Below are 12,500 nucleotides of genomic sequence, written 5' to 3' on the forward strand. Positions count from 1 at the left end.
CTGTTTGTTCTTTGTGAGCGGACATAGAAGATGGAGGAAGTAGCAGCAGCAGCACAAACCACAACCACAGACAGGGTCAATGTGTTTGTGTATTAACTTGCAGTTTTGAAACCTTTTACGTGCAGAACATTTAAAACATATAAAAAAAACAAAAAAAACATTGTTTGTTCACTTTTTACTTATTTCCTGGCTGTCATAATGCAGAGATACAAAAATTTAACTCAGCAGCACCAAAATACATAAAAGTGTCTTCGTCTGAGGTTTCTTTAATTAATTAAAGTTACAAGTTGTAAGTGAACACAACTAGAAGACAGAAGCACGTTTTCTAACACAGGAAATGTGACGTATGAACTCTACAGTTATTTATATTGTTCTGTTTGAGGAACTAAAAGCGTTCAACAAGCTCTGAAGATCAGTTATCTAAACTCAAAATGGACAAATTACATTGGTCCTTAAGAATTTATTTAGCAACTAAACAACACAATTGAAAATTTTTCTTATTAACAAACGATGAGGATCTTTGAAATTAAAGATCTTTTTCATAAGTGTAATAATATCAGAGTATGAATCACCATGACATGTTTGTATTTACTAAACCAACTAAAGAAGTTTTTTTCAATTTTTTTAAAGCTCATTTTCAGTTGGTTGTTTTTCCAAAATATTGTTCCAATAAGAAAGTTAACGTCAGACTACTAAGTGTGGTTTCACACCTATTTTGTTCGGTCCTGACATTTGAACTTTTCAGTTTGGTCTGAAGCTGCATATCAGATCTTACAGGATCCTCAGATCATGGTCCGGACCAAAGGACCAAAACTTGGTCTAAGAAAAGTAGAAAGCTTTGATCTGGATCAAAGTTTGGACCTTCAGACCAGTTGGAGGAAGTTTAAGCAGACTATCGTCACCAATTAAACCATAGAAGAAGAAACATAACCAGAAGAGAATCAAAGATGAGTTGTGGTAACACATGGGGAGGAGACGAAGTATTTCATTGTAATTTGGTCCGACAAAGAAATCAAAAGTCAAGTTTAAAAAAAATACATTGAAATACTGAAAGTTACAAATTATTTGGTGACATCAGACGTCCACCGTCTACAAACCAATCAATGTCAAGTATAGGAAAACACAGATCATGTTCGTCATGACAACCAGAAGTAGATGATGATGACAGGATGAAGGTGATGACGACACCTGTTGTGTCTGAGTGTAGTTTGTTAGTAACACAGGTGATCGGTTCCTTTTTGATTGTTAGTCAGGTCTTTGTGTTCTCGGTGCTTCTGCTGGCTGTAATTGAAGTTATCTTCATCCTGAATGAATCCCTGAGTTTCCCTTTTCCATTCTGTTGTCTAAATTTCTTCTTTTGTCCCTGGGATTTTACTTTTGTTGCTCCTTTCATCTCGTTGACGCTCTCTAGGGATGTGACATTTTTGTGGTCTCGTCCGGGATTTCAAACCGAAAAACGCTCTAAAACTGCAACGTGAAACCAAAACTAACCAGATCAAATATTTACAATGTAAAAACAACTACATGAACCTCCAGCCCAGTTGGACCCACAACATCACTAAAGAAAAACACAACGATGAGATCTTATGGAAAGCACATCATGAACAAGGAAAATAATAGAAGATGAATCAGAGGTTCATGCAGAACACTTTTCTAGTATTTGTTCATCAGTCCAACACTTCTCACCACTCAGTCATTCAGAGCAGGAAATCTATTTCTCACAGATCCAGTTATCAGTATCGGAAGAATAACCTAGGGTCCATTCTCCTTGATCATTGCAACACATTGCATAATACCAGTAACTATAATCTTCATGTCCTTCTGCCCAGAACCTGTGAAAAAAAATAACATAATCTTAAAGTGTGATGAAACTGATTATTATCTCCTTCAAATAGATGTCTTAAAATATTTTCCAGATTCCTTTGATATCATTTTTAGAGAATTTTCAGAGCTGTTAAACAGAATAAATTATTGGTTGAAGTCTGGATTTCAGGGATGTTGTTGCAGTACCTCAGCTGACCAGCAGGAACATTTGTTGATAAAACTGCTCTTTCAATTAGTCCCTGGGACTTATGGTCAGATTGATTTTTGTTCCCTCAAATGTTCTTAACTTTTATAAACACCAGAGAAGAAGAGACATGTATTCTCTGACATGGTTTGGGTGGACCAACTGTGCAGAACAATAGTTCAACAAACTGTACAAACTGAACTTTAGCAGCTGACAGTTTGAACATTTTTGAATCGTGACTTCTGAAAACTGAGTTGTTGTAACTCGACCTCATCACAGACTGCAGATGAAGAGTTCAGGATCAGCTGTTCATTCAAAAAAGGATTTTTGTCTTTTATTTTTTATTCTGTATATGAGGATTATTAAACATGAAATAATTTATGTTTCATTTATATTTTGATGGATCTCCAAGTTACAAATATTGATGTGAAATAGAAACAAAAAAATGTTCTCACGTCTCTGTCAGCGGTGATCCGTCCACCCATGTCCATGTCCATGTCCTTCCAGTCTTTTCAGTGCGTTGTAGACCAATTCAGGACGCTCCTTTACAATTCAGTGCACGGACAAACTCCTATTTCATGGGAGACAAACACAGTTTTCAGTCTTGATTTATTATATTTCTGTTGTAATAACATCAGGAAGAAATACATCTGTCGAAACTTTTGTTCTTCTGTTGTACAAAAATCTGAAATACTCCCAAAAAATTATTTCAACTGTTGTGGAAATAATTACTCAAGTTAAAATTTAGTTTTATACCTTAAAAAAAAAAAAAATTCTAAAATAAGTTAAACATGTTTTAAGGATTATTTCAATATAATTTAATGTTCCTCTCTAAATTCGTCTCCTTAGTGTTTCATATATCCAGAAGTCTTTGAATCAGACAGATTTTAAAAGTTGATCTCATTTCAGCTGTCGATGTTTGTAACTAAAACATGACTGGATGAAAGAAAGGACCTGGTTATGCTGCTTTTTCAATGTTCTCACATGTTCTAGTAAATCTTCAATTTTCATCAGTGACGCAAAAATGAGTTTTAAAATATTTCCTTTGATTAGAATTTTTGTACAATGTGTGTTTAAAAAGTTCAGAGAGAGAGAGAGAGAGAGCGTCTAAAACTACCAAACAATGAGCCTGATTTAAATCTGGCCGCCATCTCAGTGAGCTTTCTGATCAAACCTTGAATATGAACTATTTATCTTCCTCTTATTGGCCGTCTTTTTGTTCCACTCATGCTTTTCTTTGGTTTTTATTATTGATCAACCACATCTTTGTCACCACAGAAAGAAACAAGGACTTTTTCATTTCACTGCAAATGTGCGACAAACTAAACAAAAGAAATGCTAAAATACAGAATCTGAAATATGACAATAATCTTTAAAAAACATCATGTTCTAGTTAATGTAAATAAATAATCAGAAAGTTGACTCTTGTTCAGGTGATCTGATCATTCTGGACTTCAAAACCACTTAACGTGTTAAATAAATGGATCAAGGTGAAGAAAGGAAGAAGGTCAAAACCAGCAGAAACAGATGTGTGACATCAAACATCACACAGACATGAACAAACACACCCACCTGTTCCTCTTTGTTGTTGATGATCACCAGATCAGCTCCTCTCTCCTGACACTCCTTCCTGCTCTCATCCCAAGTTTTAATCTCATTGAATTTAAAGTAACAACTGCATCCAAATCTCGTCCATCCTTCAGGACACCACTTCCCTTCATGTAAAACAAGTGTTTTCAGTATCAAATTGATGAAAGTTGTAGTTTCAATATTTAGTTAAAGATCTTTCTTTTTTGACACGATTCCTCTTCAGGATGTTTAAAAAAAAAAAGAATAAGAAAAAGATTTAGACTAAGAAGTGAAAGTAAAACTGATGTTTAAAACTTTTCTTACCTTCAATCGTGTCCTTCAGCTTCTTTACTTCCTCTTGTAGCTGACTGTTATTTTTACTGAGTATTTCATAACTGCTCTCTAGCTGACTGCTGTTGACTCTCATGTCTTAAGAACAACAATAATTAATAAAACAGTAAAAACGATAAGATAATATTTAGGTTTTCAAGGCAAAGTATGAATCTTGTATTTTCTCAATTACTGTATTTTAAATCATTACTCACCTCTAAGTTCAACCTCTAACTTGGTCTGCAGGTTGTTGATTTTCAAAGTCACTGAAATATATTTGTAAATAACTAAATTAGAAAACAACAACAACAACAACACAGAATCCTTTAATAAACAGAAATGAAATACTTCCTATCAGAAATCAATTTCAGCCTTTAAAACTGGAGCTTTTTATTTGGTTCAGCTACTGTCCTTCATACTAGTCTTGCAAATCTTTGTCCAAACTACTTTTATCTTCGCTCCTCCAACCCGGTATCACGGCAAAGCGTGAAATAGACACGCACCTCCACTACAGGAAAACGTGAGATGGCCACGCTTTGGCCTCTCCAGGCGTGACAGTTTCAAGTTTTCCTGTAGTGGAGAAAAATGAAACCTGCTGCACGTGAAGAACCAAGTGATGAACATGAAAATATAACTTTTAGAGGAAGAAAACTCTGCTTGGGTTCCACCAATGTTCTGTGTGTGTATCCTGTGTTCTCTCTCTTTCTCCACCACCAGGGTCGATACAGGTGACTCCAATGATCCGGCCTGCAGCCACCAGCTGAAACACTGATTGAACACGGCTGTGTGTGTGTGTGTGTGTGTGTGTGTGTGTGTGTGTGTGTGTGTGTGTGTGAGAGTGTGTTGGAAAATAAATTCCAGCATGTTCGAGGTAGAAACGGATCAATCAGTGTTTTGTACGTCGCGTCCTCACAAGTATACAAACGTGTGTGTGTGTGTGTGTGTGTCTGTGTGAGTAGTTGTGTGTGTGTGTGTGTGTGTGTATGTAGGTGTCCCACTCACCAGTGTGTTGGAAGGTGATCATTTAGCTTGATTGTGTATTGTGGTAGATTGAACATTGAGTCGCGTCTCTTTTCTCCTTTTGTGAAAGTAGTTTTAAGTTTCTTTCTTGTTTGGTTGTTTGAGTTATTGTTAATAAATCCTTTTCATTTATTCATTCGTTTCCTGTGATCATTACTTGTAAGTTTCATGTTTACAAAACGTGAAACTGTCACACCTAGAGAGGGAGAAACGTGGCTATCTCACGTTTTTCTGTTGTAAACGTGCGTGTCTATTTCACGCTTTGTTGTGATACCAGTCGGCTCCTCACATACAACGGTGACATCTTTTGACAACGTGTTATTATTCAGTATTTCCTGCTACACAGCAAACACAGTAAACAATAAACACACCAAAAATATCATCTCTTCTCTTTACATTAAAATCATACTTATATTGCATCCTCTGCAGCAGGGGTGGCCAACCAGTCAGAGACTAAGAGCCACATTTTTTACTGTGTTTCCGCAAAGAGCCACATCATACACATGGGCACACATGAACATCACCCCATCCCTTCCTCTTACACACACACCTCTGCTCAGCCAAATTTATTGTGTGTCATTATCATGTCACACACCAACATGATAATGACAGAAAAGGACTCCTACAGTACTCAGACCACAGGCCAGTCATTTTCAACAATGAACATTGTGTGCACTGTCTCACACACACAAACTCTCAGTTCAACAAAGTCCACAAACAAAAACATAATAATTTACAATAGCGTTTTTCACTTACTATGCATGTTGCTTAGTGCGACTTCTGGCATTCCTTGCCTTGAACAATCCTCTTCAAATCTGGCTTGTATTCTGTTGTTGCCACTCGAAGCAATTCTTTCTCATGGGTGTCAGTCAGAACAGATTGATGCTTTGATTTCACGTGTTTCAGGGTAGAAAACACAGACTCGCAGACGTATGTTGACCCAAACATTGACAGTATCTTAAGCGCAGCCCGTTTGACATTGGGGTATTTTTCCATTGGCACACTTTTCCAGAACTCAATGGTCCCTTCACTTAAAGCAGGTTTCAGTTGGTCCTCCTCACAAAGATCGATCATCTCCAACTCAGCCGCGGCCTCATCTGTGACTAGCGGGGCTTTCAAACAGTCCGTCTCCGCATTAAATGGGTCGACGAGGAACGTAATCTGTGGCCTTTTCAGTTGTAGATCACGGAACCGGATGACAAAGCTTTCGTGCAGGTTTTCAACCAGTGTTGCATATCTGGCTCTTTGCTTATTCAGGGCGGCGCTGGTGACTTGCCCGCTGGCTTTTAGCAGAGTGGGAAAATGTGTTAAATCTCCCTTTTGAATATGCACCTTGAACAGCTTCAGTTTGTTGACAAACGCAAACACACTTTGCAGCAGGTCAGGCAGCATTTTTAACTTACCCTGCAGGGTCAGGTTCAGTCTGTCCAAGTGACACAGCATGTCGCCAAAAAAGGCCAGATCCATAATCCACTCGACGTCCGAGAGCTCGGGATAGTCCTTGTCCTTCTCTTCCATGAACAGTTTCACGGCATCCAAAAGCTCAAAGAAGCGAGCGAGCACCTTGCCTTTTGACAGCCACCTCACAGTGCAGTGCAGCGGCAGGTCACCTGGAAGTCCTTGGTCCAGCTCAGCGATGAGATCCTTGAATTGCCTGTGGTTAAGCGCATGTGTGCGGATGTAGTTGACGATTTCCATCACAGGCTTCATGACGTTGTCTAAATTCAATGATTTAGACACGAGTTGCTCCCTGTGGATGATGCAGTGGAAATTCCAAAACTCGGGAAATGTTTGGTCAGCTTTGCACAGCCCCACAAGTCCGTTCACAGATCCGATCATGGCCGGCGCTCCATCCGTGGCTATTGCAGTTAGCTTCGGTATGGGCAGATTTGCTTTCGCAAATGCAGCCATCATTGTTTCTTTCACATCTATGCCACAGGTTCTGTCTTTTAATGGCACAACATCAAGGAGTTCTTCTTTGATCACACAATCTTTTGACACAGACCGTGTAAATACTGCCAGCTGAGGCTTGTCTTGTACGTCACAACTCTCATCCAATGCGACACTAAAATACTCACATGCTTGAAGGTCAGAGTGCAACTGTGATTCAACAGCCGTGTTAATGTCCGATATCCTGTGTTCAACAGTGTGGCGGGACAGTTGGACATCTGATACCATCCGTTTTAGTTTGTCGTTTTCAGGAGACAAGATTTCAACAATGTCACTGAGGCATTTTTTAACGAACTCCCCTTCATTAAATGGCTTTTTAGCCCGTGCAATGTCCCAAGCCAGTTGATACGATGCAAGCGTGACAGTCTCTGAGTGCTTCGTCATTTTTTGGAAAAACTGTTCCTGCTTTTCTGCCTGACTTTTCAAAGTGTCCAACTTGTGCTTGCGAAGTTCAGTAACTTTTGGAAATCCCTGGTCGATGTTAGTATGGAGTGAGCTGAAGTGGTGCTGAAGATTTGAAGCTTTGAAATGCGCTAATGACGTCTGACATATCAGGCAGAATGGCTTGCCATTACGTTCAACAAAAAAATATAAACTTTCCCACTCTGTTAAAAACGTCCTGTGTTCATCTTCATCTTTTCGTTTAGCTGTGCATTTTTCCTGCCAATTTGAGAGCGAAATTGACACTAATTGTTTACTCCAATGGGTTTGCCCCTCCTGCTTTGCGGAATTTCACCTCATGCGCATGCGCGTTTGACGAAAATACCATATTGAACTCAAGCGAAGCGAACACGCACAAAAAAAAAAACACAAACACAAATGTTGATATGAACGTAAAAGAGCCGCATGAAACCAGGCAAAGAGCCGCATGCGGCTCGGGAGCCGCGGGTTGGCCAGGCCTGCTCTGCAGGATTAAACTATCGTACTTTTAAATTTGGAAGTTAGTTATTTGGTATCAAACTGTCCTTTAACCTGCTGAGTTCATGTAGCTGACTCAGCTGTTTTTAACTAAAACAGGAACTAAATAAAACAGGTCTACAACGTGAAATAATTTCACTTAAAGATCGTCTAATGAGGAAAATAAAACATGCAAGATGTTGGAATAAGAAAGCTCATGTCGTATCACGACTGCAGCCAGAACCAGAAGATACAGCACTCCCAGGGACACTTGAAAAACTCTGAAACGGCTTCTTCTCACAGCTGGAAGGTTCTTCTGCCTGTTTTCTCCTCCAGATGAAAAAAATAGTTTTATTTAAATTCATCTGCTTTGTGGGAATAAAGATGTTTGAACTCAGGCGGTCAAAACTTTCACCAACAATTGATTTGTTAATGAGTCGATCAAATTCATCATATTTGTTCCCCAGGAACTGAAATGGACGTTAGTGGAATATGTTCTTCTACAATAGTAGAATTGAGGACAGATATGTTGTTGAAAACAAATTCAAATGATCACACACTAATCCTTAACATTAAGTTGAACTTCTTACTTACCAGCTTCTTGTATCTCAACATCAGGCTGCTGCTCTTCGTCTTCTAACATCTCCACCTCCCTTCCCTCTCCCTCTCCTCCATCCTCTCGGACCCCTCTGCTGTATTTAACCCTCCAACGTGGTGCAGCTTCAATTTCTGTGGAAATTTCGATGAATGAAAGAATTTGACCTGATCTCTGTTTCTGTCTGAGGCTGCTTTAAGGTCTCAATACAAGTTGGAAGTGAACACAACCAGAAGAAAGAAGCAGGTTTTCTAATACAGGAAATGAAGCGTGGGAACTCTACAGTTATTTAAATATTTCTAATTGAGGAACTAACAGCATTCAACAAGCTGTGAAGATCAGTTATCTAAACTCAAAATGGACAAATTTCATTGGTCTTAAAGAATAAAGATTTTTGAACTCAGGTGGTAAAAACTTTTACCAACAATTGACCCAATAATGACTCAGACGAGTTTGTTCTCTAGTTCCAGGAACTGAAATGGATGATAGTGGAATAAGTTCTTCTTCAACAGTCAAACTGAGGACAGATTTTAAAGCAAGTCAAAATATTCTCACACTAATCGTTAGCATGAGCTTTTATTTCCTGATGTTCATTATTTTCCTACTTACCAGTTTTTTGTAACCCAACATCAAGTCGCTGCTCTCCATCCTCCATCATCTCCACCTCACTTTCCTCCCTCTCTCCTCCATCCTCTTTTATTCCTCTGCAGTATTTAATCCGTAGATCTCTAGAAGTTTGAATATCTTTAGACATCTTGAGGGGCGAAGAAATATTTGGCCTCGCTTCACAGTCTGTTTGTTCTTTGTGAGCGGACATAGAAGATGGAGGAAGTAGCAGCAGCAGCACAAACCACAACCACAGACAGGTTCAATGTGTTTGTGTATTACCTTGAAGTTTTGAAAACTTTTACATGCAGAACATGTAAAATATATAAATAAACAAAACATTGTTTATTCACTTTTTATTTATTTCCTGGCTGTTATAATGCAGAGATACAAAAATTTAACTCAGCTGCACCAAAATACATAAAAGTGCCTTCGTCTGAGGTTTCTTTAATTAATTAAAGTTACAAGTTGTAAGTGAACACAACTAGAAGACAGAAGCAGGTTTTCTAACACAGGAAATGTGACGTATGAACTCTACAGTTATTTAAATATTTCTATTTAAGGAACTAACAGCATTCAACAAGCTCTGAAGATCAGTTATCTAAACTCAAAATGGACAAATTTCATTGGTCTTTAAGAATTTATTTAGCAACTAAACAACACAGTTGAAAATCTTTCTTAATGACACACTATGAGGATCTTTGAAATTAAAGATATTTTTCTTGAATATAATAATATCAGAGCATGAATCACCATGACATGTTTATATTTACTAAACCAACTAAAGAAGTTTTTTTTCAGTTTTTTTAAAGCTCATTTTCAGTTGGTTGTTTTTCCAAAATATTGTTCCGATAAGAAAGTTAACGTCAGACTACTAAGTGTGGTTTCACACCTACTTTGTTTGGTACTGACCTTTGAACTTTTCAGTTTGGTCTGAAGCTAAATATCAGATGTTACAGGATCCTCAGATCATGGTCCGGACCAAAGGACCAAAACTTGGTCTAAGAAAAGTAGAAAGCTTTGATCTGGATCAAAGTTTGGACCTTCAGACCAGTTGGAGGAAGTTTCAGCAGACTATCGTCACCAATTAAACCATAGAAGAAGAAACAGAACCAGAAGAGAATCAAAGATGAGTCGTGGTAACACATGGGGAGGAGACGAAGTATTTCATTGTAATTTGGTCCGACAAAGAAATCAAAAGTCAAGTTTAAAAAAAATACATTGAAATACTGAAAGTTACAAATTATTTGGTGACATCAGACGTCCACCGTCTACAAACCAATCAATGTCAAGTATAGGAAAACACAGATCATGTTCGTCATGACAACCAGAAGTAGATGATGATGACAGGATGAAGGTGATGACGACACCTGTTGTGTCTGAGTGTAGTTTGTTAGTAACACAGGTGATCGGTTCCTTTTTGATTGTTAGTCAGGTCTTTGTGTTCTCGGTGCTTTTGCTGGCTGTAATTGAAGTTATCTTCATCCTGAATGAATCCCTGAGTTTCCCTTTTCCATTCTGTTTTCTATATTTCTTCTTTTTCATCTCATTGACCCTCTCTGGGGATGTGAAAAACGCTCTAAAACTGCAACGTGAAACCAAAACTAACCAGATCAAATATTTACAATGTAAAAACAACAACATGAAGCTCCAGTCCAGTTGGACCCACAACATCACTAAAGAATAACACAACGATGAGAACTTATGGAAAGCACATCATGAACAAGGAAAATAATAGAAGATGAATCAGAGGTTCATGCAGAACACTTTTCTAGTCTTTGTTCATCAGTCCAACACTTTTCACCACTCGGTCATTCAGAGCAGGAAATCTATTTCTCACAGATCCAGTTATAATTATCGGAAGAATTTTCATTAATCCATTCTCCTTGATCATTGCAACACGTTGCCTTGTACGAGTAACTATAATCTTCATGTCCTGCTGCCCAGAACCTGTGAAGAAAAAAAACATAATCTTAAAGTGTGCTGAAACTGATTATTATCTCCTTCAAATAGATGTCTTAAAATATTTTCTAGATTCCTTTGATATCATTTTTAGGGAATTTTCAGAGCTGTCAATCAGAATAAATTATTGGTTGAAGTCTGGATTTCAGGGATGTTGTTGCAGTACCTCAGCTGACCAGCAGGAACATTTGTTGATAAAGCTGCTCTTTCAATTAGTCCCTGGGACTTATGGTCAGATTGATTTTTGTTCCCTCAAATGTTCTTAACTTTTCTAAACACCAGAGAAGAAGAGACATGTATTCTCTGACATGGTTTGGGTGGACAAACTGTGCAGAACAATAATTCAACAAACTGAACAAACTGAACTTTAGCAGCTGACAGTTTGAACATTTTTGAATGGTGACTTCTGAAAACTGAGTTGTTGTAACTCGACCTCATCACAGACTGCAGATGAAGAGTTCAGGATCAGCTGTTCATTCAAAGAAGGATTTTTGTCCTTTTTTATTCTGTATATGAGGATTATTAAAAATGAAAAAAAATTATACGTTTCTTTTCTATTTTGATGGATCTCCAAGTTACAAATATTGATGTGAAATAGAAACAAAAAAAGTTTCTCACGTCTCTGTCAGCGGTGATCCGTCCACCCATGTCCATGTCCATGTCCTTCCAGTCTGTTCAGTGCGTTGTAGACCAATCCAGGACGCTCCTTTCCAATTCAGTGCACGGACAAACTCCTATTTCATGGGAGACAAACACAGTTTTCAGTCTTGATTTATTATATTTCTGTTGTAATAACATCAGGAAGAAATACAACTTTTGAAACTTTTGTTTTTGTGTTGTGCAAAAATCTGAAATACTCCCAAAAAATTATTTCAACCGTTGTTGAAATAATTACTAAAGTTAAAATTTAGTTTTATACAAAAAACAAAATTCAACAATAAGAAATACATGTTTTCAGGATTATTTCCATATAATTTCATTTTCCTCTCTGAATTCGTCTCCTTAGTGTTTCATATATCCAGAAGTCTTTGAATCAGACAGATTTTAAAAGTTGATCTCATTTCAGCTGTCGATGTTTGTAACTAAAACATGACTGGATGAAAGAAAGGACCTGGTTATGCTGCTTTTTCAATGTTCTCACATGTTCTAGTAAATCTTCAATTTTCATCAGTGACGTAAAAATGAGTTTTAAAATATTTCCTTTGTTTATAATTTTTGTACAATGTGTGTTTAAAAAGTTCAGAGAGAGAGAGAGAGCGTCTAAAACTACCAAACAATGAGCCTGATTTAAATCTGGCCGCCATCTCAGTGAGCTTTCTGATCAAACCTTGAATATGAACTATTTATCTTCCTCTTATTGGCCGTCTTTTTGTTCCACTCATGCTTTTCTTTGGTTTTTATTATTGATCAACCACATCTTTGTCACCACAGAAAGAAACAAGGACTTTTTCATTTCACTGCAAATGTGCGACAAACTAAACAAAAGAAATGCTAAAATACAGAATCTGAAATATGAAAATAATCTTTAAAAAACATCATGTTCTAGTTAATGTGAATAAAAAA

General features: G+C 37.6%; 1 protein-coding gene across 1 annotated transcript in view; it reads right to left on the reverse strand.

Annotated features, from left to right (window-relative positions):
* Window positions 1–179: 179 nt before the first annotated feature.
* Window positions 180–12,500, reverse strand: part of LOC138209958 (C-type lectin domain family 12 member A-like) — a 17,309-nt gene continuing 4,988 nt past the window's right edge. Inside the window, exons 3-7 of the mRNA XM_069168800.1 lie at window positions 4,123–4,173; window positions 3,902–4,006; window positions 3,581–3,723; window positions 2,464–2,579; window positions 180–1,832 (exon numbers count right to left, since the gene is read on the reverse strand). Of these exons, the coding sequence (XP_069024901.1) occupies window positions 2,541–2,579; window positions 3,581–3,723; window positions 3,902–4,006; window positions 4,123–4,173 (338 nt within the window). The 3' untranslated portion in view covers window positions 180–1,832; window positions 2,464–2,540. The remainder of the gene's footprint in view (window positions 1,833–2,463; window positions 2,580–3,580; window positions 3,724–3,901; window positions 4,007–4,122; window positions 4,174–12,500) is intronic.

The sequence above is a fragment of the Embiotoca jacksoni genome, unplaced genomic scaffold, assembly GCF_022577435.1.
Source record: "Embiotoca jacksoni isolate LCO1_2020_lvr unplaced genomic scaffold, fEmbJac1.0.p SCAF_41, whole genome shotgun sequence".
NCBI lineage: Eukaryota > Metazoa > Chordata > Actinopteri > Embiotocidae > Embiotoca > Embiotoca jacksoni.